At 37.7% G+C, this 22,187-nt stretch overlaps 1 protein-coding gene across 2 annotated transcripts; it reads right to left on the bottom strand.

Annotated features, from left to right (window-relative positions):
* Nucleotides 1-7,858: 7,858 nt before the first annotated feature.
* onecut1 (one cut homeobox 1) lies at nt 7,859-18,023 on the bottom strand. 2 transcript variants are annotated; one of them, XM_057348592.1, is made up of 2 exons: nt 16,504-18,023; nt 7,859-13,184 (listed from the first exon to the last, which is right to left on the bottom strand). In XM_057348592.1, exons 1-2 carry the CDS (start codon nt 17,594-17,596, stop codon nt 12,895-12,897), a joined length of 1,383 nt encoding a protein of 460 aa, XP_057204575.1. In that variant the 5' UTR covers nt 17,597-18,023; the 3' UTR covers nt 7,859-12,894. The 2 variants fall into 2 exon arrangements, with proteins under 2 accessions (XP_057204575.1, XP_057204576.1); XM_057348593.1 differs by having other exon boundaries at nt 16,519-18,023.
* Nucleotides 18,024-22,187: the final 4,164 nt, after the last annotated feature.

Genomic DNA, 22,187 nt, shown 5'->3' with positions numbered 1-22,187 from the left:
ACTCGAATGTGAGTTAATTATGACAGAATTTTCATTTTTGGGTGAAGTATCCCTTTAATACAATAAAATAACAAAGCAACAAGACAATGACACATTTTAACTTGTATAAATAAAACTGTTTAAAATATTATGATAAAAAGTGATCTAATAATGAACAATAGTACAATTATAAATTACTATTAACAATTAATAATCAATAGTCATATATTTTCATTAAGTAGAATAAGAAATTGTATAAAAACCAGTATTTTTATTTGTACCTTTTCAAAGGGTACCATCCCAGTGTGCCTAATGAATACACAAATATTAACAAATGGAAATAATTTGTCAATAAGGTTTGCAATCCTTTTGCAGAATCTGTCGTAAAAATGCACCGTCTTTTTTATTTAGCATTGCTCTGATTAAGCTATATATATTTACATATATTGCTCAAGTTATAATAAGAAACTGATTTTATGCAAATAATGCTGTTAACAGCCTCTTGATTTATATTTAGCTGCCCTGATAATAATTTGCCAATTGGCTGCTTACTATTAAGGAAAAAAATCCATGTCCTGCACATTGTTTGGTTTTCTTGCATTTTTTGTATGTTTGAGCTCTTCCCATCAGTTGAGGATGTTGAGATACAGCTTTGTGTAGACCATGTCGGATAATCAACGCTGGTCCAGAAGGACTCCCTGTTTCAGTTTTTTAACAGTACTTAAACGTTTGAACAAAATACAACCAACGAACATTTATAACTCAATCAAAATGTTAAACAAATATATTTAAGATTTAAAACTAAAATACATTAATTTTGGAAGTACATCTGGCGAAGTGATACTTGACAATTGAGCACCATTACCATTAACCGTTAATAAAAATATTAACACATTAAATTCTTCTTTTGGAGATATTATACATAGATTCATAATTTTGTCATGTTTTATACAAATATTGTGATGTTTTATGCATTTTTCTGTGGATTGCTCTGCAGATTGTTAATAAATGGTCCTGCTCTCCTAAAAGTGAAGGAAAATTATACGTTGCTTGTGAGCAGTGATGCCACCATGTGGCCATTGTAGGTCATACACTTCATGTAATATCTAACCCCACACTCTTAAATTATGGAATGCCAAAATTGACAATATTAAAAATAAATAAATACAAAAATAAATCCATGAAGAAATGTAAAAAAGCACAAATAAATGAGTATTTGTGCTTTTATTTCCTTATTTATGTGTAATTATATATTTTTCCACATTTATTTATTTTTTTATAAATTTATTTACACAATTATTTATTTCCACTTTTATTTATTTCCACATTTATTCATGTATATGTGTATTTATTCCTACATTTATTTATTTTCACATTTATTTATTTCTACATTTATTTACTTATGTATTTCTGTGTCTGTATGCTAATGAGTGGGGCGTGTTTCACCTCAGACATTAGCAATCGATCTCAGAGCGGCGGTGCTGAAGCTTTGAGGCCACAGTGACACCTTGTGGTGTGACCAAACGAAACGAGTTTGGCTAAGTTGCATAGAGAAGGCAATCTAGTCATTAAATATCACCCTAACTGTATGTAGATAGGGTTACCACACATAGCCTACATATACTTTATTAGGGACATGGCCGTAAAACATTATCCGGTGGAGATTTCTAAAATGTCTTGGCGCACATGAACAGAAACTGCACAACAACAGGTCTGCTATGAGACACTTGGAAGAAGACACTTGGCAATGGAAACGTGTGAAATTATCCAAATCACATTTAATGTAAATGCGCTGGATGGAGCTGATAAGAGCTTGAGTTGTTTGTCAATGAGACTCGCACCCACCAGCTCAGAACGTCGAGAGAAACCAGCGCATTTCACTGAAGTCTACACAAGCATTATGATCAATGCGTTTGAAACGCGACTGCAAATACAGTTTACATTCGGGTTTCTTAATTTTGCAATGCATAACACGTGGCATTTCGAATGCTTAAAATATAACGCATATTTCACAGATGCTGCTCTTAGATACTGATTAATCAAAAGTCATCAATTGGATTTAGGGATCCGGGATTAAATCAAACAAAAGTGCATGCTCATGTTAATGCAGTGAGACACGCATCTCACGCCATCATCATGCCCATTCAAACAGCACCGTTAGGTAGCCTATATTTACACAGACTGCTTAACCTTTACACTTTAGTTACAGTGGCATAAAAGCCATTATGAGATTAATATTTTAAATGTAACATTCTGAATATATAAATATGAAATTGTGGAATCAATGAAATGATACGCGTAAATATGAAACTAAAACAGCCAGTAGGTGGCGGCAAGTCACCCTCTTAACGAGTGAGTTGAATCATTGATTCAGCCGATTCCTTAAAAGTACTGATTGGTTCAGTAAGGAAACACCACGTGTTGCTCGGCGGCGCGTGCAGCTGGAACTTAGGCGAAACAGCAATATATATATATGTTTATAATATATAATATCTGATCTGTTTTATGATATGTTTCTGTGGACAAAAATGTGTTGAATAGAATAGAATTTATTGTCCCTGTACATAGTAAAACGAAATGGGATGCAAATCCTTAGGTGAAACAAAACATAATAATAAGTAATAATGAGGATTATTACCCAACTAACAATTGTTGGTTCCAATAACGTATTCCTAACGTTAGTTTTTTGGTACCCAGAACGTTATTTTCTAAGGTTCGTTTTTGGTTCTCCAGGAAAGTTTTCTTTCCAAAAGTTTTCTAACCAAAAACTAACGTTATAGAAACCACGAAACTAACGTTTTATTTCCGTAAAGAAACCCAAAAACAAACCTTAAAAAAACTTTCTGGGAACTAGAACGTTAGCCTAAAATATTTTTCTTGGGTACATTTGGCCTTACTACACGTCATTTACTGTATGAGTACATCCATGCTATGTTTTTATCCATCGCTTATCTAATCTAACGTTAATTAAAATAAAATACATCAGCACACAATATGGAGGATGAAATCAATGCATTAGATTCTTCTATTAACTTGATCCTTTTTCATTACTGAAGTAATTTTCAATTTAAACATCACAGTATACCATAATAAAACCACACTGTGTGTACCTCAGCATCAGACATGATATTGAAATAAAATAACCAATGACTTCAACACAATACACCGGATTTAAAGCAGATATTTATTGACAGAAGAATAAACATTTAATTATCTTCAGGATAACTGCGTTTTTAGATATAACAATCAAAAGCCTTGAGTTTCAATCCTTACATCATGGTCTGTTCGTTTAGATGTGTCAAATCAATCGAAAATATAAGAATACTCTCAAATCTGTATGTTTTTTTAATTAAAAATTTAAATAAATAAACCGCTTAAACTAATGTGTTAGTGAGTGAGGTAGGCTAAAACGAAATGACAGTTAATTTTTAAATGACGGGAGTGCGCGGCAGAGCGGAGAATGCACGTGCTCGAGCACACACATACAAACCCACTAAAGAAATACACGTGGATTTATGAGTGAATTTTCATTTCGCTTAACTAGTTTAGTATTTTCAGCAATTAAAGTGCACATTTATGATTTTCATTTGGTCAGTATAACACGTGTTAATGTGATCTTGACAATTGTTACCATTAAATAATAACCAAAAATAACCATCAGGGAACGTTATTCTCTGGTTGCAAAAAACAAAATCTGAAAAGAACATTCTTAAAACGTTATTTTTTGGTTTCCAAAAAAGAACCAAAAGGGAGCCAAAAACTAACGTTAGGGGAACGTTCTGTGTTTGCTGGGAAGTTACGAAAAAAACACACACACACACACTCTCGTCACATTTTCATAATTTGCATGATCCCTTAGAAATTGCTCATGAACTAGAACAAATATTTCACTCTGAGGTCAGTTTATATGGCAGCATTTAAAGCGATGATGGCCTTTGGATAAAAAAATTGTTTAGCTTATTTGTCCTTGTCTTAATTGTTCTGTACCTCCTGCCTATAGGGCAGTAGTTCAAATAAAGAATGACCGGGGTGAGATGAGTTTTTTAGGATATTTCTTGCCTTCTTGAGACAGTGAGAACTGCGCAGTCTCTCCAGTGATGGGAGAGTGTGAACAATGATTCTCTGGGCTGTGGTAATGACCCTTTGGAGTGACTTCCTTTCCACAGCAGACAGTGCAGCTGGCAAACCATACACCAATGCAGGATGTTAAAATGCTCTCTACGGAGCAGCAGTAGAAGGACACCAACAGTTCCTCACTCAGATTGTTCTTTTTAAGGAGTCTCAGGAGAAACAGTCTCTGCTGGGCCTTCTTTACTAGTGCAGTGGAGTCCCAGGACAGGTCCTCTGCAATGTTAATGCCCAGGAATTTGAAGGCAGTCACCGTCTCCACACAGTCCCTGCTGATGTAGAGAGGCCGAATGTCCATTTTGTTCCTCCTGTAGTCCACAATTAGCTCATTGGTCTTTGTGGTGTTGAGGACAAGGTTGTTTGACATGTTAAATAAGGACAATAAGGATAAGTCAAAACCAAATGCTCAACATAACACATACATGTGTACATTGAAGACAATTATGGTTATGTTGAAATATTTTCTATGCTTTGAAGAACATAGAAGTAGGTGTGACATACAGTGTCTCAGAATTTAATGTCAAAGTCAGTAAAAGAATAGTAAACAATTTGTCAATATTGTAGGGGATTTACAGTAAAAGACCCGTAGACCAGTTATGATGAAAGAAGACTCAGAGTCAGGAATATAATTAATATAATAAAATTTAGTGAATAAAAATAGTTTGTAGGTTTGCCAGCAGAAGTCAGCTTCAGCACTCAAGGAGTTCCACAGGCCGACCTGCCTTACATCCAAAATGCAGTATTTAAGCTAACAGAGTCAACTAACTACGTCATTACTTGGGTAAATTAAGCTCACATCAATAGATAAACAAGAACACAAAGCTCTCAAACACTTCTTGAGTCATGAGACAGGACATATAGTCCTATATCGAAGATGACAGGCATGTACAATAATATGAATCAAAACATGACGTTATGTCTGTCTCGTGATTTTCCACTCTTTCTCACTTTCCTGAAACAATAATATCACACATACACAACCTCCTCAAGGGTAGAGTGTGTTAACAGAAGATGTTTTTCGTAGATGATGATAAGAAGTCCCTTTGCACAGTAACACTGACCTAGCAGGAAGAGAGAGCCTAAGCATTCATTAGAGACTTAAACCATGAATTATTCTCTACTTTCTGTATCAGAAAAGGTTGGTGTTAATTGTGAATAATAATTGATTAATATTTGTCAAAACCACATAAAAGTATTTATATTTGAAGTAAGGTGAAGCCACGGCACCGGTCCCTCCAATATACTGTACACTGGTGAAATACGAGCAATTCTGCTGGCATTGCAGCATGTTGAAGAAACCCATTAAGGACACTTGTATGATCTGATCCAAGTTCATCTTTAATTACAATTAAAACACGTAATTCAGAAATCAGATCAGATATGTTGATTAAGATTCTTTAAACAGGATTTAGATGATGGGCATTAATGTCTTTCTGTTGGGTACCAGCTTATGTTGGAGTAAAAGGACATTTAGTTGAGTATGCAAAGGAAGCCACAAAAAAGACATAGGAATGCAGATAAAGTATAGTAAGAGTGAAATAAAGTCTTCAATCAAACAACATGTGAAGAATAAATGGACAATGGGAAGAGAAAACAGGAAGGTGGTTTAATAGCATTCAAAGAATTGTAGATAATTATATAAAGTAACAGGCAAAAATAGACATGAATCATGAATAGACATCAATCTATTTTTTAAAAATCAGTATAAATGCAGGCTATCATTTAATGTATAAAAATAAGTATTAAAACACCAGCGGGAGGCCACGGTGTAGTTTCATGTTCCACACACACACACACACACACTTTTTGTAAAACAGATCAGATATTATATATTATAAACATATATATATATTGCTGTTTCGCCTAAATTCCAGCTGCACGCGCCGCCGAGCAACACGTGGTGTTTCCTTACTGAACCAATCAGTACTTTTAAGGAATCGGCTGAATCAATGATTCAACTCACTCGTTAAGAGGGTGACTTGCCGCCACCTACTGGCTGTTTTAGTTTCATATTTACGCGTATCATTTCATTGATTCCACAATTTCATATTTATATATTCAGAATGTTACATTTAAAATATTAATCTCATAATGGCTTTTATGCCACTGTAACTAAAGTGTAAAGGTTAAGCAGTCTGTGTAAATATAGGCTACCTAACGGTGCTGTTTGAATGGGCATGATGATGGCGTGAGATGCGTGTCTCACTGCATTAACATGAGCATGCACTTTTGTTTGATTTAATCCCGGATCCCTAAATCCAATTGATGACTTTTGATTAATCAGTATCTAAGAGCAGCATCTGTGAAATATGCGTTATATTTTAAGCATTCGAAATGCCACGTGTTATGCATTGCAAAATTAAGAAACCCGAATGTAAACTGTATTTGCAGTCGCGTTTCAAACGCATTGATCATAATGCTTGTGTAGACTTCAGTGAAATGCGCTGGTTTCTCTCGACGTTCTGAGCTGGTGGGTGCGAGTCTCATTGACAAACAACTCAAGCTCTTATCAGCTCCATCCAGCGCATTTACATTAAATGTGATTTGGATAATTTCACGCGTTTCCATTGCCAAGTGTCTTCTTCCAAGTGTCTCATAGCAGACCTGTTGTTGTGCAGTTTCTGTTCATGTGCGCCAAGACATTTTAGAAATCTCCACCGGATAATGTTTTACGGCCATGTCCCTAATAAAGTATATGTAGGCTATGTGTGGTAACCCTATCTACATACAGTTAGGGTGATATTTAATGACTAGATTGCCTTCTCTATGCAACTTAGCCAAACTCGTTTCGTTTGGTCACACCACAAGGTGTCACTGTGGCCTCAAAGCTTCAGCACCGCCGCTCTGAGATCGATTGCTAATGTCTGAGGTGAAACACGCCCCACTCATTAGCATACAGACACAGAAATACATAAATAAATAAATGTAGAAATAAATAAATGTGAAAATAAATAAATGTAGGAATAAATACATATATACATGAATAAATGTGGAAATAAATAAAAGTGGAAATAAATGATTGTATAAATAAATAAATGAAAAAATAAATAAACGTGGAAAAATATATAATTACACATAAATAAGGAAATAAAAGCACAAATACTCATTTATTTGAGCTTTTTTACATTTCTTCATGGATTTATTTTTGTATTTATTTATTTTTAATATTGTCAATTTTGGCATTCCATATTAAATAAGGTGATTCACGGTACCATAGAGGGACCATTTTTGGCTGAATGGTTCCATAAATCCTGGCCAGTACGTGTCCGGGAAAAATTGCACGTATGGCCACCCTACAAAAAGAAACTTTCATATCTGAAGAACCAACCGTTCTGTTTCACAAAAGGTTCTTTACAGTGAAGAAAGAAATATAAGAACCTCTGAGGAAATTATTCTTTAGGGTGCCAAAAATGGTTCTTTTACAGCTTTTATTTCTTATTTCAAAATCAATAACATATCTCTGAAAGTTACTTATTTACGGTTTACTTGCTAACTGTTAATGCTATTGAAGCTTAAATTGGTTGTCTTGCTTCTTATTTCCAAAGTTTGATATAAGTCATCATACCCAGCTGATTACGAGCCAAGAACCACTTTTAGTGCTATATATGCACTGTTTTTTTTAGAGTGTGGTAGCAAACAAAGGTATTTTTCTAAGGAAACGAGTTAGTAAAATGTCAATATTCTTTCTGGTCTTTGTTGAATATAAATTTAGAACGAATGAAAGACAAGGACTTCAAAAGGTCTGGTTGTGATGTGCTGGAAAACCCAACCTTTTTATTTTCTACATTTTTGTGACTACAGAAATGCTGAAACATTTTAACACTGAAAAAAGCATGGTGACATCATAACTTGCATCTTTTTTTCTTTTTTTTTCTTGCTTAGCAAACACAGAAGATGATATTGCACGGCATAGAGAACAGTAGCTAACAGGAAAAAGAAGAAAGAGGAAATAAACCAAACAGTTCAAAAGGTCAGAATTTGAAATGAAGAGCAAGACGCATTACAACCTGAGAGTAATACCTACTGCATTCCTCCACTGAAACAGACACAACGTACAGAGAAAACAGGCCGAAAGAGAATAAAGAAAAGCGTTAAAACAGAATCAGCTTGATACAAGATGCACTGTCTGAAATGGAACGAGCACACTAGTTTTGCAAAAGAAAATGTCAGCAAGTTTATTTTTCAGTTTATCAAAACCTTACTCCTTCTTTATAATAATCATCACTGGAAGTAGTCCCTCTTGGACCTACAAAAAATAAATATCAAAAAACGAAAACATGATTTTGTTTTCCAGCTGATTGTCTTAGGCGCTCTCAGTATTATACGGCACGCAGAGCCAAGCCTTCTATCAAATAGGAACTCCTTTTCCACGACAACCAACTGGGATAGGAATTAATGATTAGAGCAATCCCAACATTCACATACATCAAGCTATCTAAGCTAGACACTACATTAGCGGCGGGGCTTAGGGTTTGGAAAGAGAAGGGTGTGTTCTGTGCCACTCGACCTAGTGGTGTTTTTGAGAGCACGCGGACTGTCAAATGAACAGCTCTGTGTCTTTGACTCTGTGGTTTAGGAGGGGTTCTGGGTAGAGAGGCTCTTGACTCACCATAGGGTTTGAGATGACACTCATTACTGTTCTAGAAAACCAACACTAGAGACGCTGCATCTGACAGACGTCTCTTGAGTGGCATACAAGAAACTCTTGGCCAGCAAACCTAATACAATAAACAAAACAACTCTGATTGTACAGCACAGCGAGATGAACAGCTCTGCTATCGTGGGCTTTATATTCAATCCTGCTAATGTAAAGGGACGTAATACTGCTTCATTCTCTCCGTTCTGTGATATCCTCCATCCAAAGCGGACACTCACAAACACAGGCATCCAAAGGTGTGTAATTGCTGCGGCACCAAATGGAACTGCAGTCTGTTTGTTTGGTTTAACCAATGCTGTGGGATAAACTGTTTGCCTGAATCTGAGGTCATAAAGCAGGGAAAATACACGCGTAGTCGTTCTGATCAAACATTGTTCAAGCATTATATAAAAAAATCACTATATTATAGTAGATCATTTACAGATGTCTGACTTGTTTGGAGAATTTTCAACACAATCTTATGCAAGCAAAGATGGCAGCGTCTGGGGATGCTCGCTTGGCAATGCTAATGGTCATTTCTTTGAAAACAGTCTTTTTTTTAAAATTCCGCTTGGTGCCTCTTGTTGTGCAGAAGGTCCACACAAAACCTTTTACCTGAAACCTTTTACGTTTGCCCTCCCCACACATGCACACACCAATTCCTGTTTTCGTTGCAGATTTATTAGACTTTGCTCATTGTCAGAATACACATTTGCACCAAAATTGGCAGGTATCAGATAGAACTACTGCCCCGCTCATGGCAGACCTGCTGCCTTAAGACCCCACCCACAGTCTAGGCTCCACCCAGTTGGTGCCTGACACAGCAAAGTGTGCAGGACTTGCAGCCCTCTGTCCTGAAAGCCTCAGATTGTACCATTTAGCAGGAAATGCCCGGCTAGATTGAACTAAGCTCGTCTATGTTGGCCTACTATGCCCACTACTGGTTCATACCCGTGCAGACAGCAAAAGACCTCACAAACATCAGTGCTTTTGAAAAATTACACTACTTTCTCTCTGCCCTCCCACCCCTCCCCCACACACTTTTTGGTTTGTTTTAAAAATCTTTGGATGTGCAGCAATACCCATAAAACAATGATTTGAAATACAAAGGACAAATCATTCAGAGCATTTAAATAAAAAAATCAAATAAAAAACATCACACACTGCTTTTTCCATCTGCGCCGCAACGGAGAGAGGTCAGTCCTCTGCGGGCGGACCATACGGATCTTGGGCAGTGTTTTGTACATGGGCCAAAGTGCCAGCTAACATACAAACAAAGAGGAATGGAAATTTATCCATATATCTACAGTTCTGACATAAGGCTGTAACATAAAAATGAATGTCCATTTTTGTTTCGTTTTTGTTTCGTTTTTTCCAAAAACCTACTATGTACAAATCTATATTTTCTACAAATACATAAATTAAAACAGAGATTAGGCGATACAAAATGCAATTAAATTAACAGAAATCACAACACGCTAGTAGAAGAAAGTGAACGTAGACACACAGTATCACAGCAGTTGGTTTTACCCTGTAAAAAACAATAGTCGTATCGTAATAGAGTATCGGAATAACACAAGGCTTTAATAAAAAATAAGCTTCTCTTGTCCTTCCCGTGAGTTTCAGTCTGCTATCACGGAAACTCGCCTTTGGTGACCAAAACTGAGCACTTTAGCCAAAACCGTCAAAATAAATACTCATAAAGCTTTTTTCGAAGAAGAAGAAACATCTACGATTACCAAACTAGTTCAGTTCTGCCTTTATCACATAAACTCTCTATACAACAGAACAGTGAAAACTTATTACTATGAGGTATTCAGATATTAGTAAAGACGTGCACGGCCTAATTGGTGGACGCACCCACAAGTGACGTGGCGAGGGGGCGGGGCAAGTGGCTTAAAAGGGAGGTGGAGCTTTGGTTTGTCAGCAAAAGAGTCGGAGAAAGCAAGAGAAATTCCTTTGGTATGTTTTCATTGCATGGTTGCACTGGCAAAAGCACCACGGTGAGAGAGAAGAGATATTCCTTTATGTTTCTTCGTCAGTGGCCCTTCCACAGGCTGAGGTATTCCGAGAGTTAAAAGGTGGGAGGTTAACGGCGGTTTAACACTTTGGTTCAAGCAAGGCACTCGTCCTGTGAGTTTAACACATGTCTGCCGAGGGCGCTGTTATACAAGCACATATGAGCAAAAGAGAGAGAGAGAGCAAAGGAAAGAGGGAGGACAAGAGGGAGGACAGGAGGGAGGGCTGGAAAACACCATCTATTCATCCACCTTATCATTCATTTAGGCCGTGCAAAGAGAACAAATCTTTGGTATTCTTTGGTATCATTACTTTGATAGAAATCACGAATGGAAACGGACTGAGGTAGCATCTTTGGTTCACACTATAAATATCAGCAGGTCTTAATGTGTTTTGTTGTTTTTTCGTCTTTTCTACATGAGCGCTCATTTATATATGCTTCGATGTCACAATAGTCGTAAATACCAAATATATGTTAAAGCTAAACTACGCCACAAGAGACAACGAGGCCAGATATCTTGTGAGTCTGAATGAGTCTCTTAACACATTACCCTGCCTCAGGATCATAGTCTTTCTTCCTAGTTGTGAAATGCATAGAACACGCTTTAGTTTCTCTACTGGGTTCTGGGGACATTGCGGTGGTTGTCATGATTGATGCAGTTAAAATGAAGCTTAGGCTTTCGTTCAGCGTGATCTCAATGAGAAATTAAGCTAAATGAATGGACATATGACATCCAAGTGGATGGGAAATGAATGCAGCTCATGGTGAGAACAGTGGAAACTTTTGAAAAACAAAACAACCTGAATTTCTCATCTAATGACTGTTAAATGTATTGTAAGGGATTGTTGTAAGGGACTGAAATAAGCATCCTGAGGAATCGGCTTGTCTCGGAACAGCTCTGCATTCAGTTAATGAATTAGATTACATCAGGTTGGTTTACAGCAAACTGATTTTTTGAGGGCGGCGTTTTGAAGAGAAGACACGCGGTTGAAGGGACTAGGGCAGCCAAAAAAATCGCTTACAGCACCTTTAACGTGCATACACATTTGCTCCAGACAAAGCTAACAACTATACTAAATGATTACATATTTCATCCAGAAGTATCTGAGAAATCCATAAGAATAATAACCCCATAGTTCCCCAGATGGAAATGAATATGAAATGATGACAGGTGCTGGTTGATGTCACTTTATCTTTGGTTTTTAGCCACTGGCATTAAAATATTTAAAATACAGGTTAAAAAGGCAGGTTCAAGCTAGCAAAACATCTCCCTGAAATAATCACATGAACGGACTGGGGATGCACACTCACAAAGGCATATCTTACCAGTGATTAAAGGAAAAATGGCAGATCTAATCATATGTTAAATGCAGAAGTACCCTCCGTCCACATTACCACATGAGGAGGGGAGTCAAAAGTTTGGCCTGATTGAAAAATACACATGTTTCTTTGGTTGCACCATCTGTGATTGAGAAGTCAAGATGGCAAGCGCATATGTATTTTCGGGTTCCTTAGTAACTTTTCTAACAAATAGGAAGAAAGCACAATCCTGAGGGTGACAATCAGGGCAACCTATGTCAAGATTCTCCATCAGCTATATTTACGCATCCCTGCGGCTAGATTTGAGTGCCCTATGACATTGAGGGATGTTTACAGACACACAGTTATGTGTGTGTGTGTGTGTGTGTGTGTGTGTGTGTGTGTGTGTGTGTGTGTGTGTGTGTGTGTGTGTGTGTGTGTGTGACATCAGGCATTACACCTGCAGGTCATGTGTAGATTCTGACATCAACGTAAATAACAATCTTTCCACGTTTAAGACAATGTCCAATTGTTGACGAGAAAAAGGTCCTTGAAAGCAATGGGTTACGTTAAAAGAGACGCAGGTTGGGGAGTTTGTTGAGATGAGTACGACCAGTGATTGGAGTGTAACTTCTTTTTTGCAGTATGTCAGACACGGACGAACAAAGTCCTAAATGCGAGTCTTTGGTGTTTTCTCTTTGGATATTATAAATATCGGTTTTGTACAAGTTTTAAGGGCAAAATGCTGTCTAAAATTGTCTTTTGTTAAGTGTTCTTTGTTTAAAGCTTTTCCACCGAAGTTTTTTTTTGTCATTAAGCAGCCGTTACTCCATCATGCTTTGGTACAAGTGCTGGAGGAGGAATTGGCCGAGTTGGAGCTGCAGTCGTCCAGCCACTTATCGAGACTCCGCCGACGCGCGTTCATGAAGAAGTTGCTGACGGTTGTGAGCTCCAGGCCCAGCTGCTGAGAGATGGTGATTTGTAACTCTTTGGACGGGCGCTTGTTCTCTTTGAATATTGCATGTAAAGTCCGCCGCTGGACATCAGTGAAGACCAGTCGGGGCTTCTTGGAGACGCTCCCCCGCTCGCCTCTCCCGTGCTCTTGTTCCTTTCTCTTGCATGCTGAAACAACAAAAGGTTGATATGCAAGTGTCAGACATGAAACAAACAAAGCTTTGTTAAATAAATATAAAATGTCAAAAAGGTTGGCCTAGTCTGAAGCAGGATCATCGAGTTAAAAATTCTTGATTATTCAAGGCGGTTAAAACATTGGAGGTTTTCTCTTATAAAACAAAGGAAAAAACTAAAGTCACGATGTTTTGTGGAGAGATGTCTATTTTAGCGTTATGGAACTGTCCGATGGTGCCTAAATCCATCCAGTTTCACAGCCAATCAGATCACTTACGATCTGTCAATAAATAATACAATGTAGAATATATTTACGTAAACACTCACGTGTCTACCCCAAAATTATCTTACTGTTCTTTCACTGTGCTTTTAAATTCTAGACTGTTACAGAGAAAAACACAAGGGGGCGCAAAAAGCTTGTGGAACCTGCGACTCATAAAACAGGCACGGACGCTAAACGCAGGAGCGTTCACATAGCCTATAAGCCTCATAAATATAAAAGTCAAAATTCTGCAACTCACCTCTAATATAAATTATTTTTTCGATGGTATTAATCATATTGCAAAAATGTGGATATTTCTTAATTTTGTGAACATATTCGCAAGACATAGGCCTTTCTAAAAAAACCTTTATGTTTTATATAAATAATACTTGCATATACATTGCACACATAGCATCTAGCATCATATAAATGTCCTGTAGCTTAATGTTTTTTGTTTTTTATTATTTTATACGAAGCCGTTATTATATATGTGTACAAAAATAAATAACAAAACTATGCACAGGAAAGACCGTTTGGATCTTTAGGTAAATATTAACAAAAGCAAATGAGGTCGTTATCAGGTGCCATAAATCAAAACTGTGTAAATGCACAAGGCCGCTGTGAAGAGACCTACGCAGATTCCCAGAGAAATAACTGCGAACTTCTTTATCCGTCAACACAGTTGATCATCACAGATACTGTTTGTCTGCAAATCATTAGACAGGCGCCAGATAAGCGCGCACACGAGGGCGCGTCCACGGTAAATGATTTCAGAAAGTGGCTACATAATGCTAAAATAGTAATACACAAACACGGCCCTACTATGCTACTATATAGGCTTAATATACATAACACTATATGATATAGCAGAATTAACATATTAACAGCTCAATATGAATATGAATATGCCGTTTCGTTAAATTTACACGCACATTAATCAGCGGTCTGTTAAGCACATTTAACGGACTGTTAAGCATGCAATTATGCTGAATAAAATTGTTGGATAATATCTTGTCATAATTTACAAACTCTTACAAAACCCGTTTAAGACAAAATAGGCTAGTATTATTATGTTGAATCTAACTTTCGTTAGATTAATAAAAAATAATACAGAACAAGATAAAAATAATAAGCTACATTTGTTACAATTGTTGCTTTCGTAAAAAAGAAACACAGGATTGACTTCCAAGTTTTTTTTCTAACTGATTATGAAGTTATTTACAGAATGTACAATTTTACGTGATTTTAACCATACGTTAAAATGCAGAGAAAATACGGCATACAAATTTGGAGACTGACTGTAAGGTGTAAAAGAGCTGTAATGTGAAATAGTGCTGAGTGCTACTGTCTTACATTACTAAGGAAAGGGAGAAGGGAATTGAATTTGAATAATCAATATACCAATTCTATATTTACCTCTCAGAAGGCCGATCACATACCCTTAGCCACGTGTATTCAATCAATAATATACATCACCTTCACTCATTCCAATATCATTTTTCAGAATAAGAAAATAAAGTCACTAAATCAAAGGAAACGAAATCTAACTGACTTGTAGCAACAAGCCAAACAGCCGTTCAATAATAGTAGTAATAATATTAACACTAAGTAAAAAAAACAAAGATATGAACACAATTTTTTTTATATCGCTAACGACAAAACGTTTATATTAAAATTAAACTTGTTTTAAAACACATGAACTTAACTCGAAAACGAAATGTACTCTATGATTACGATTTTAAAAAAAAATGTTCTGGAACATTCATATTTGGGCCAGCAATATATAAAATAAAATGTCAAGCAAACGCTCATTGTGCGTCAAAAGCAAACGAACAATTTCAGCCAAACCTTATTGTACTATATGCTGTAAGACTAATATTCATAAAACATTTGCCTTGATAAAGTGTTTGAATCCCGATACATCTCAAATACAATTTGCAAACAGAAAAATCTACATTAAAATCTCCTTTTAATTTACATGCATATTTCACCATTAAAACTAGGCTATTTCAACATTTATTTAGAGTTATTTTCTGTCGTGCACAAATTAATTTCCTACTCTGATTTATGACAATTATCAGAGAGAGAGAGAGAGAGAGAGAGAGAGAGAGAGAGAGAGAGAGAGAGAGAGAGAGAGAGAGAGAGAGAGAGAGAGAGAGAGAGAGAGAGAGAGAGAGAGAGAGAGAGAGAGAGAGAGAGAGAGAGAGAGAGAGAGAGAGAGAGAGAGAGAGAGAGACTCTTGTTTGAGATGCTCTCTGTGTTTCCACTGCTGGCTTTGAACGGATCACTGGCCTCAAATTGATTGTAATTCTCATGAGGCAAATTAATGGAGGCTCGATCAGTTAATTAAGAAAAGCTTCACAGCCAACACGAACTGGACAACGAATGAAGAGATCCAACCATAAGAGAACAGAAGAAAAACCAAAACACACTGCAACACGTTTTTAAAGCTCATGTCAGCAGCGCGCGCACACACGCGGTTTTGCGCATATTTACGCACATCATTTACCAAACACACTGAATACATGTGAATAAATTTGAACGTTGGGCATGTTGTCATGATTTAAAGAAAGCTGTTCATTAATATCAATAAACGAATAGACAACTGGACCGTGGGGCGCTCGTGTTTCTTCCATTTTTAAACGGAGACAATGGGACTGGAAGCTTTCCATGCACACAATTCTTATTCTTTCGCCCCATATTTCTGGGGTAGGCCCTGTGGTGTTCATTATGTTGAAAGCAAACAACAAATTACGAATCAAATAATGCAAAACAAACAAGCAAGCCAAAACAACCACGTTCTTAACGATTTATATCTTAGGGAATCACTTTCCAGTTGGTCAATACGCACCTAGAGCACACTGTTGAGTTTGAGTATCGAAGTGAAAGGAAGGGGCACAACAATAGTAATAGCAAAAAGACAACAGAAAAACGCAAAACCTAACAACAACAACAAAAAGATGCAGGGTAGGCCACTGATGAATTGCATATGAAGAGCTGTGATGAGGATAAAGAATATGATACAGCGGAAAGAGGAGAAGCGTGCATTACCTATTGTTCTCTCACCTGCGAGCCTGAGCGCGGACATTCTCTGAAACTCAGGCTCCTGCAGCCATTTCCACATCCTTCGGAAGGTCTCCCGGCCGGACTTGAGCTTGCTCCAAGGCTTGGGGTTCCGGAGCAGGTCCGAGAGCGTCCCCTGTGAGCGGCACAACACCCTCTGCGCGAAGATGGCCTGTGGGATGCTGTATCTTTTCAGTTCCGTCGTGATCCTCTGGGCCACTTCTTTGGTATTGACCTCCTCCATCTGACCCGAACTGCCGCCGTTGTGTAGCTGCGAACCGGGCGCGGAGGAGTGGCTCTGCTCCCGAGTGGAGCCCAGCACCTGCCCGTGGACCTGGGCGTTGAGATGGGCGTGAGGGTGATGATGGATGCCGTTTATCGGAACCATGCTCGCCGAGGACGCGCTCATGTGCTGTTCCCCGTGTCGAGCCAGCATCGCGGGGTGGTGTGCCTCGTATCCATTGGGTGTAAGCATCTTTTCGGCGGGCATGGTGGCCCCGGGGTGCGCGTACGGCGGCAGACCTTGCTGGGAGTTGTGAATGCCGCTCAGTCCAGACCCAGACAGGGGCGAAAGGCTCTGTCCCATGCTGGTCACGTCCTTGTGGTACTGAGAGTACAGGTTGTTCATCGGGGCCAGACCCCTATCGTCCCTCATCAAGGTGAAGCTCCCGCTGACGTTGCCCGGGATCCTTTGGTGCGGGTGATGGTGATGATGATGGTGGTGGTGATGATGGTGGGGGAATTTGTCGGAGACGGTGGAAATCGGCGGCAAGGGCTGTAACGGCGTGAGAGTGGTGTAGGTGCTGCTCATGCTCATCCCGGGGGGAGCCTCGCACGCCATGCTCATGGCCGGGTGCAGGTGGGTGGCGAGCCCGGGATGCTCCGGGGGCCGGTGGTGATGATAGTCGCCGCTGTCCAGGATTGATGCCATGCCCATGGAGCGCGCATGGGCTGACAGAGTGCTCCGATGTGTCCTATGATGAGAGCTGTCTCCGGTCATGAGATCCGCTGCGCTGGGGACCGGTTCATGACTCAATCCGTGCAGATCGACAATGTTCTCCATAGACAGCTGTGCGTTCATTATACGTGCAAGCGAGTGGACAAATCATCTATCTGATATAGCGGAGCTGTGTCCACAGAAGTGCGCTCATTGAAAATAAAGTTAGGTTTTTAGTGTCTCTCTAATCTCGAGTATTTTTTCTTTCTTTTTTCTTTTTTTCTCTTTTCGTGTTATAAAGTTTCGTATTTTTCCTCAGATGTTAAGGCCCCCGTCCCTTCAGCAGTGCATGGTGTCAGTGTGCTCGCGTCCCTCGCCATCTCTTGCCATGTCTGCTGTTGTTTCGCTCTCAGCTCAGCGCTGCGGCTGCCGCTCCGCGCTCCCGCGCACGCGCGCTGCTCCCAGCCCTCTGACGTCAGGCATTAAGGACGTTTCACCCTATTTTCTATTCCAGATAGGAATACCTCCTTCTGGACATAGCTTGAATGACCTCAGACAAACTAATGTACCAAAGCATGAATAAATGGTTTCGGAAATTAAGTGTTTTAATTGTACCTCATTTAAACGATTACATGAAGTCTAATCCAAGACTATTATTATGAATGCATAAAATAAGGGCTTTTTGTTTTGGAGAACCTCCTTAATGCGCTGCATGCAGTAAACACATTTCTTGGTTCACCTGGGATATTCAATCTGAAGATAAGTGTTCACACATTTAGGCGATTTCAATAATGTGTAAAATATATGAAAGCACAAGGAAAAAATAAAATGCGTCACGACCTCAAATGGACAAAAATCAATTGACACACTCTGAGTTTTTTTTTAGAATGTACACTTTTTTATTTCAGAAATTCAAGAATTAAAGTACAGACTGTTGAATGTGAGTCATTGTGTTCCATGCAGAGTTGGAGTTTATAGGGGGTTCAGGCACGGACGGATTGGTAATAGGCAGAGAAAGGCTGGACAGATGTTTCTATTGTTGTGCTATAAAGAGTAACGAACCAAGCCATCAGGAGTGTGTCCCGCTTCCGTGGCCTGGCAGAATAATGACACAGCACATTACCTTTCATGAGTGAACTTCATTCTGCGCCTAAATGAGCAGGACCCTCATTTATTTAGCTAAATACATACAGTCAATGAAAACACCTTTTATGTAGAGTAGTTGTCAGCTCAAAAATCCGTCTGAACAGAAAACAAAATAACACATAAAATTTACACCTACATTTAATAATTTAACAGACGCTTCTATTCAAAACGACTAACAATTGAGATGTGTATATGCGTACATGTTAATATATATTGAAGAAATAAGAGCAATACAATTCACAATGTAATAACAACAGATATCATATTAAATTCGTATGTAGGCGTTTTTGAGAGTTGGCGTAACATAAACATTACATTATTAGTGCAGTTATAAAGCCCCCTCTCCCCTCACGCAAAGATATCACTTTGCAAGACCTCACAATGTTTACAATTAAATTCGACTCCAGAAAGTCAGTTTCATATGCAGTCAAGCGAGAGAACGAGATAACCGGACAGTTAGGGGCCCGGCGAAAGCGTCCAAACCCGGGTGTAGTGACAGCTTGCAGCGGTCAGTCCTGTGGCCCCTGCCTTTGGCCCCCGCTCGCGCTCGTTGGGGACATGTCAAAGGTGACGCTTCAAGACTCCTGAAGCTAACAGCTGCGGTGGAGGCGAGAGATTAACTTTTTCATACTTTTCCTTGATTCTTAGGGACCTGCTTAGTGACAAAACACACATACATCTGTCAGGGTCAAGAACAATACCACCCAGATTAACGAGTTAAAATGGACAGAAAAATTTACAAATTAAATTGCTAGAAATTAGAAGTCAACTCGGATAGTTAGTGACGATTTGACAACTGTGGACACCAGACCATACGCCTCACTTTTAATAATTACTAGAATATTTACTAGGACTGTAGTAAAAGAAATCATATATTCAAAGGTGTTTCCAGTCGTTATTCTCAAGAAGATAAAAATGTGTTAAATGGGAAATAAAATCAATAAAACAGATTAATAATAACATTATATATTACACCTATTGTAAAGCCTATATTATAGTTATTGTAGCATATTACAAGTTTATACAAATTTTCCGAAATTTACAGTAGTAAGCTATAGATGGATAAGCTCTCTGGCACGCTAAAGTATGGTTTGTTTTCACACAAACAAAAATGGCCAGCCATAGAGTGCAGCTTTGCATTATCAGCGTCGACCATTAATTTGATGAAAAGATCGTATTCAAGCACGAAATTTAGCAGCAAGCCACATCTGCGCACATTCTCATGGTGGTCGATATTTTTCATTCGCACTCGTGTCTCCGTGACGTGCCCAGCGGTGTGCGTGTGTGCGTCCGCGTGTGTGGGGGGTTATGAAGGGTCTTTCTGTTGAGGCCTACCTACGTCTCTCCTTGCCCCTGAAAGTGTGCATATCTTTTAACTGTTGAAATGAGTGGTGACACGATTAATTGGTAATGTCTGGAAAGAAACGCAAAATATGTCAATCCCACAAAATGTAATTAAATTAAATAAAACTTATATTTTTAGACTGACAATAATAATAATTATAGTTAAATCTAGAATGATATGCTGATAGACTATTGTTTAACAAATATGCAGCTAAATAATAATAAATAAATAAAAATTTAAAGCTAAAATATAGATAGGCCTATTAGACGTCCGAAAAATCTAAAAGAAAAAAAATCGTCGTTACATTTTTTAAAACAAATTTTATTTACATTTGAATTTTAGTTTCACTATGATTTATCTTATTACCCGATAAAGATGGACTTAAAGACAGAGAAGGCAGTGCCAATGCACAAAATATCGATTATTAAAGTCTCTTCGTTTAACATTTCTTAATGGGGCTGGTGCCTCACAAAGAATATTCAGTTATTTAAAGACTTCTGCCCCTGAACTTTCCTCAAATCATTAATTATTTTTATATGTGAAGGACCGTTTTAAGGCCATTTTATTTTAAATATGAATCAAAGGCAAATGAGCACTGTAATGTCACTACAAACTGCAGCGCCGATCAATACAGAGTCAAACATTAACAGGGCAGGTTATTAAAAACATAGAATTAGTGTTTGTAATTTAAACATATTTTTAAATTAAATAATACTGTAAATGTTTACGCATTGATATCTTGTTCTGTTATATTCATTGCGTGATAACATTTTTTTTTGTTTTGCAGAAAAAGTTCAATAAAATGCACACATCACTTTACTTTGAGTAGCTAATAGTTCAAATGCAACTTTTAAAAAAGTTAAATATTAGATATTACCAAATGTTAAAAAGCAGATGTTTTAACATTTGTACGATTATTACTATTAGTTGTTGTTGTCAACACAACAACAGATATATTAATATTATTAATAATAATACTTTTTTTAGTTACTTAATTATAACTTGATTAGTGAAAAATAGATTTGCTAAATTTGTAAGCATCGTATTGACATTGACAAAGAATTTCATAATTCTCCATGGTTATCATATTATTTACTAGTTACTAATTACACCAGTTCAATTATTTTATGTAGGCTATGAAATGTGGCTACTAGTGAATAAGCCTTTACTTATTAAAATACTGTTAAAAATTAAACAATTAAAAACAGTTAAAGGCAAGATAATAACAAATGTCAGAATGTGTCCTATAAGATTATTTTAGAAATATATACGGTAGGCCTATGTGTTTGTTATCTGTAACTCACGGGTCTCAAAGCTCAGGGAGAGGATGATTGAAATATGCAACAATCGATTCTGGATTACATTAGCGGATCAATTTCTTTCAATTGAAAGTGGAGCGAAAAGATACAATTACAGCAACACTTTGAATGAAATAGTAACCGAAAGTGTTAATAGATTGATTTAACAGGATCATTTGAAGCTCATTCCAAACCAACGTGTCCAACAAGCATTAATAAATTAATTCGTCTTTTTTTAATTCAACAATATTTTCAATTTATACAAGCACTGAATCAGTAAATCGTTTTTACATTTTTTTTATTCCACTTTGAATGTTTCTTCCGGTAAAAAAGGAAGTGGAGGTGTTGCTTGAATTAAAGGTTATAATTCGATCTCAATTTCTATCGATCACTTAGGCACAGCTTCTGCACGCAGTAAATAAAAACGTATTACAGAGCCAATAAATGCGTAAAAGTAAAGATGAAACTCACTGCTTTCTTTTGGAAGGGTGAAAACAACAGATTTTTTGCGTTTCAGGTGTCGTTAGTCCTGTTTTATTTGTGGTCTTGTTTAAAGTCTCTACGTCTGGCCTAAAATGTTATTGGCTTATTAATAACAGGCAGATTTAGATACAATCACTTTAAGATTGATTAACTGTTGAAATGCTGTACAACAATTTATTCAAAACCATCAGGATAGTCTCGTTTGGTATTGCTAGAAACAATTAATCCCTTACAAGCCCCAGACATCGAGCATGGTCATGTAGGAAGTAGCTTCCTATCTGAGGTAGCAATGTCTATCATATTTGTGAAGTTTTTTTAAAGGGGTAGGGTTAGGGTTCATACAATTTTTGTATGCTTTACTTATAGAAAATAAGATACAGATTTAAATAACTAGACACACAGGTGAGAGAGAGAGAGAGTGAGGGTAATAGCACTAGAGTTCCATAGTAAGGGATAAACTTGC

Source organism: Triplophysa rosa, linkage group LG12, assembly GCF_024868665.1.
Source record: "Triplophysa rosa linkage group LG12, Trosa_1v2, whole genome shotgun sequence".
NCBI classification, from domain to species: Eukaryota; Metazoa; Chordata; class Actinopteri; order Cypriniformes; family Nemacheilidae; genus Triplophysa; species Triplophysa rosa.
The sequence above is the reverse complement of the archived record's forward strand: the minus strand, read 5'-3'. Positions and strand labels throughout refer to the sequence as shown.

Bases quoted from the DNA above. Each gene is read 5' to 3' on its own strand.
- onecut1 (XM_057348592.1), bottom strand. From the start codon at position 17,596: ATGAACGCACAGCTGTCTATGGAGAACATTGTCGATCTGCACGGATTG. The intron at 13,185-16,503 runs GTAATGCACGCT...TTGTTGTTTCAG, and splicing joins CGCAGGTGAGAGAACAATAG to CATGCAAGAGAAAGGAACAA.